Source organism: Sesamum indicum, unplaced genomic scaffold, assembly GCF_000512975.1.
Source record: "Sesamum indicum cultivar Zhongzhi No. 13 unplaced genomic scaffold, S_indicum_v1.0 scaffold00223, whole genome shotgun sequence".
NCBI lineage: Eukaryota > Viridiplantae > Streptophyta > Magnoliopsida > Lamiales > Pedaliaceae > Sesamum > Sesamum indicum.
The window spans coordinates 100,660-106,282 of record NW_011628117.1 but is presented as its reverse complement, the minus strand read 5'-3'; the positions used below and the strand labels follow the sequence as shown (position 1 = coordinate 106,282).

The 5,623-nt window shown below is 35.6% G+C and overlaps 1 protein-coding gene across 1 annotated transcript in view; it reads right to left on the bottom strand.

Annotated features, from left to right (window-relative positions):
- Positions 1–797: 797 nt before the first annotated feature.
- Positions 798–5,623, bottom strand: part of LOC105179852 (protein ROS1-like) — a 6,969-nt gene continuing 2,143 nt past the window's right edge. The window contains exons 5-22 of the mRNA XM_020691454.1: positions 5,240–5,542; positions 5,078–5,157; positions 4,857–4,941; positions 4,695–4,786; positions 4,554–4,622; positions 4,416–4,452; positions 4,260–4,342; positions 3,979–4,060; positions 3,635–3,891; positions 3,503–3,539; positions 3,364–3,421; positions 3,204–3,262; positions 3,052–3,117; positions 2,830–2,944; positions 2,695–2,733; positions 2,340–2,453; positions 1,385–1,631; positions 798–1,259 (exon numbers count right to left, since the gene is read on the bottom strand). Of these exons, the coding sequence (XP_020547113.1) occupies positions 1,579–1,631; positions 2,340–2,453; positions 2,695–2,733; positions 2,830–2,944; positions 3,052–3,117; positions 3,204–3,262; positions 3,364–3,421; positions 3,503–3,539; positions 3,635–3,891; positions 3,979–4,060; positions 4,260–4,342; positions 4,416–4,452; positions 4,554–4,622; positions 4,695–4,786; positions 4,857–4,941; positions 5,078–5,157; positions 5,240–5,542 (1,629 nt within the window). The 3' untranslated portion in view covers positions 798–1,259; positions 1,385–1,578. The remainder of the gene's footprint in view (positions 1,260–1,384; positions 1,632–2,339; positions 2,454–2,694; positions 2,734–2,829; positions 2,945–3,051; positions 3,118–3,203; positions 3,263–3,363; positions 3,422–3,502; positions 3,540–3,634; positions 3,892–3,978; positions 4,061–4,259; positions 4,343–4,415; positions 4,453–4,553; positions 4,623–4,694; positions 4,787–4,856; positions 4,942–5,077; positions 5,158–5,239; positions 5,543–5,623) is intronic.

Here is a 5,623-nt window from a genome sequence, read left to right as displayed (position 1 = left end):
AGGAAAAAAATGCTACAATAATTAAAAAAATAAAAATGACAGACCAAAAAATAGAGAGACACCAATTAAATGCTCTCCCTTAATATAAAGGTATAGATTAGTCAGATACGCACACTCGATGCGTGTGCAAACACAATAATATTTTTATTAAACTAATAATTTATTATGAAATGCAATTGAGTAAAATAAAAAAGAGAGAATAAATGGACGAAAAAAAATTCATATGTAAATAATCGAAAAATATGGATAAGTGGGATAATAAATGGAAAAAAAAAGTAGTTACTTGAATATGTAAAATAGAAAAACAAAATAAATAATAAATTTTAAAATAAAATAAAAATGACAGACCAAAAAATAGATAGCCACCGAAACCACCCTCTTCAGTTATATATAGTATATATTTCATATAACCATAGCATACTGAATTAAGATCGAAGTTGGCCACAATATGAGGTTTATTTTCTTTTTAAGATATTTAATGGAATTTTACGTACACTCTGACTTGTGTATTGATTTCACTCGATTACATTTTAATTTTTAATACCAATAGGTTAATTATAAGGATTTTGATCGACACATAAGGTACAAACACAATTCTTCCTAATGCGTCCATGAAGTTTCATCTTTGTTTCACATTTAAAAAAAAAAGAATGATTGTGATAAGATTTTCTATAACCAAGGTGAAAAGTGATAATTATGGTCAACAAAAAGTAGACTTTTATATTCAACAAAATCAAAGGAAGTTGTTGGTGGGAGTCATAGTTGGCCTGGCTTTGGCATATCATCCTGTACACAGGGAAAATGGCGAGACCATTAAGTAGAGACAAGAACCAATTTTTCTGGTACTTGAGGAGATTGAAACCTACTCCTACAAATACTTGTGCAGCTGATTGAGAAAGAGCAAAAAATATCATCCAGAATGTTTTTGTATTTCCAAGGCTGTCTACTTCTCTTCAGTTCTTTTTACATCCATTTCAAGATTCAGATAAATCTGAGAAGTCCGGGTAAAGGAAAGCATTGATTGTGTCTGATTGGTGAGAGCATATACTCTTAACAAAGTCAGTCCGGAGAAGGCAATTCATGTACAACACAAAATACACATGAAAACATAACAGGAAAACTAACCCTTGGATGCCTGAAGTGCCGTCGTGGCTCACGAATCCTCCTATCAGTACGAGAGTGAATCCTCACCACTTTGGAGTGAACGACACATTTAACACAGTATTGCATCTTCACGTACAGCTTAGGAAGGTTATATGCTGTTTTGATACAAAAGCATACATTAGATCATCCACCTTCTATGCTCGATATATCAGAAACAAAAAATAGTAGGATGGAAGATTGATGAAACGTAAATATCACTCAAGAACACAGAAATGCTTACTATCAAAAGCATAGGCTTCCTGGAATCCCTTACAGCAGCTTGCTCAACTATGTTCCTCACACAAAAACACAGAAATGCTTACTATCAAAAGCACAGGCTTCCTGGAAATCCCTTACAGCTGCTTGCTCAACTATGTTCCTCACCAAAAACACAGAAATCCTTACTATCAAAAACATAGGCTTCCTGGACATCCCTTAAGCAGCTTGCTCAACTCGTTCCTCACCAAAAACCTCTTGATTGCCTTGTCCTATCAATAAACCATTCCTTTGTTTTATCAAATTCAACTATAACAACTACCGTTAGACAGAATTTGAATCCCACATGAATTATGAGAAAGCTATACATGGCCAGATCCTCAAATGCATTTAAGGGAATTTGGATTTATACTGGGAAATCATTTCTTGACCATAGAAACATATATTACATTGTGCATCTACGTAATGCACAATGCATATGGGTACTCATTATAACTTCCATGTGTATACACAATAAAAGCAGAATAATAAGGATGTCCAAACATGATAACATTATTTCAAACATCTCACAAGCTCTTATAAGAACGTTTTTTGGATATTATAAGGTACCAAATATGAATTTTAAAACCAATAGGACACCAGTCTAGTATAATCCAGCAGCATTGGAAATCAGAGGGCAAATCTGAGTCATGATAATTTATTCATTCACAATGAACTCTCCAACTCGAGATCCACAAAAATTTCCAAGACAAGACCAGCTCATACGGAACAGCGGATATATTTGCCATAAATACCACAAATGTGATCTAGATACAAAGTAAAGCATATATTCGCAACAAATTGTGTCCAAGTAAGCAACTAATGTACAACACAAAATACACATGAAAACTACGCACTTCTAATACAAAAAGATAGGTGCCATGCATGTAGTTTCTCAATAACCAAACATTATATTCTGAGTTCTCCAGCTGTTACTTTACCTTTCTTCTTCGTTCCCCTTGGTTTTCCGGCCTTACTCATTGGGAGGTGGAATCTTTGCGAGAGTGGTTTCGCTTCTCTTGTTTTTCTGTTGAACCCTCGGAAACACACAAATCCTGGATTTTTTGTAAGATGCATAGTTTCACGACTAGGTAAGATTTCAATTATGCTCTTGAATTATTGGCAAATTCATAATCACAACTTATTAATAACACATATATGGAAACAAAGGGTAATATAAGAAGAAAGGTTCGCAAAGACCAGTTAAATGTTTCAATATCATTTATGTCACGATCAAATCATTTATTTGTTTATGAACTAAGTAATCCTTGGAGATGTCATGTACAACGTACATACCTCTCCAGAAGCATTTCTGAACTTCTTGAGTTTTCATACCTGCATTTAGAGAAAGAAAAGAGATTTTCTGTAAACCGACTTTGAACCATCTATGAATTAAATTTAATCTCATTTTAAATGGAATACAGTTTTCACCTCTGCATATTGTTGATATGTTGCTTCCACAATACAGAGTCGTGCGTGGAAGGTGCCATATTGATTCCCTCGGAACTTCTATTGGAATTTCACTAGATTCATCATCAGCAAAAACCTTCTCACAAGGACAACCGTAAGCACGTAAAACAGATGCATAAGCTTAAGCTGAATCCCTTTTGTTGAACCATTATTTAATACAGCATCAGACAAAGCAACAGTCACCTCATTAGCTTGAAAATATGTTCCATTAAGTGGAAATATTCCCCTCATTGCTGTTCGGCTTGGCACCTGAACATAGTTGCATATCTCAATTTATATACTTAACTATTTTTTTGTGTAACAAGGAACAAAAGTAAACTCAAAGAATTTCTGACCAGAAATGTTCCATAAACTGTGTCTTCTTGAGATATATACTCATTCTTGTTGACATTTTCTGAATTACACAGTAAATGACAATAGGAAAGTAGCATTACCAAGACCAGCACTTACAGTCTTTCAACAATATCAGCCAGGACTGGATTGTGATAGTGTTACCTGGAGTCCATATGGCTAGTAGATACGGACACGAGTCCCTGGGTTCTCTTTCCTCTAGCTGCAGATCAAAGACTTGTGGTTAGCTATGTTCTTAAGGATCATGCCAAGTAAATTTAGTATCTCGGTGTGAAGCAACTACCCCTGCCAAAACATAGTGCGAGTCTGGAAGCACATAGCTGCAATTAATTATCAAAATAAGCAAATAAACATTAGAAGTTAACGGTTGAGTTTCTTTTAGTCACGAAGGAAGAAATTGAGCATATATACTTACACTTGATGCTGTGTCCTTAAATGGCTTAAATTCTTCAATTTAGGCACAAGGATGGATCCAGTTTCTGAGATCAGAACCATGAGAGTGTTGGACATTTCAGCTTCTTGAAGTGGGATATTCCTCTCATTGATGAACTTCTGCATATTTTCCTTCAACTTCTTATCATCAAGTCTAATTTGAGGAATTCCATCCAATCCAAAATCCTCAATATCCCTTTCAACAGGCTCCTTTGCATCCGTGTCTGCAACTTCAATCATCTGCACACACTTAGGAGAAAAACATTATGATTCTGGAAGGGACACAGTATGATGCTCTGAAGTTGGCCTCAAGAAGGGAACTATTACCATATGGCTTTCAGCTAATGCTGTGGGATCCCTTAAATTGGCATCGTCTTTCTTCTGTATATCTGGGAGGGAAGGCTGAGTGCTGCATCCATCGCATTCAATAAAGTGAATTTGTGTCGATCATTTTAGAATTATAGATGTCAGACAGATCAAATTTGTGCATTTTGAGCGAATGCACGATAATTTTGTCTACTTTGCTAAATCATTAACAACATAATCTTTACACTTCATTCTACTGAATAGCATTGGTTTTAAACAGTGTTGATCAGAAAGGCGCAAACCTTGCTATAAAACTTGCATAGTGCTTGCACTCTGCTCTCATGGGGCATGCATTGCAATTTGGGTTTCTCTTAGTGCAAAATACCTTCACAAAATTTACAATAAGATTCCTCCTAGGTATTTTGACAACTGAAAATTATTGTACTTTTTGCTTATACCTTCCCAATAGTGATCATCTGGCAATGTAGTTCATACCTGAACCACAAAATGCACCTTAGAACAACAAATCATGATTGATAAATATCTATTTAAATACATACAAACAAAAGATTGCCTGTTGAGTTGCATTTTCTTACAATATTGGATGATCAAGTTTGGATAGTCGTGGCCAAAGATACATTTGTATGGAGTTCACTTTTGGGTACCTAAATCAGTATTCCAAGTTGGTGTCGACTAGACTTTGCAAATCGATGGTAATTTCAGAAGATAGTTCTCACTCTTTCAAGAGGTGGAATTCTTGTCCTTCTGGAAGTGGTTGAAGAGGAACCCAACCGAGACGTACAGCCACTCGCCCAGCATTCGTGTCAATCTGATTGATCAAAATGTTACTTTCCTTATTTAGCAAAAGAGGAAGGTCTGCATAAAATATAAAATCTTACCGGGAATGCTTTATGTAGAAGTGTCAACAAATGGATGCACTCCACACTTTTCAGTCCTAGCCCACGTATGCTCAAGAGGTATTCTCTACCACCACAGACAAACATTGTAAAGAATTAAATACTTATATTTACAGAGTGTGCACCTATTTGTATTGACATATATGCTATTTTTCTACGCTAGTAAAAATAAAGTTAGATCATATGTAATGAGAAGCAAATACTTTGCTTTGTGAGGTGGAACATCTCGTATCCATTCCAAATCAATGCTTCCAAGATCCCTTTCCAAAGCGTTGAGGCAATTCTGCAAGAGAACTATCATAATTAGTTGTATTGTGCCTTAACATTTATGCTCATATTCTGCCAAACTATGTTTAAAAGGAAACCTTTATTCTTGTAGCCAAATTATTATTCATTCCTCTTTTCTTGATTGCTTCAGCAATGTCGTCAACTTCTGCCATCCTAACAGCATCCCAATCTAAAGCATCTAATGTACCGTACGTGTATGTTGTCTTTCCCCTGTCACCTTTGGGACAACTTTTCCACAAAGCATTCCAGTCGATTACATCATGTTCCTTCTTCATTCTTTTTCTTTTCGAATTTGTATTAGTCTTGAAACATATGTCTTCAGACTTCCGTTTCTTAACACTCTTGCTGCGAGAATTTACTCTAGTTGCCCCAACTGGATACTTGGCAGCAAGCGATATGAAGGCAGAGCTGCAACGGAAGTATAGAGTCAAGAAAAATGGAAAAATTTTGCAAAGCTAATC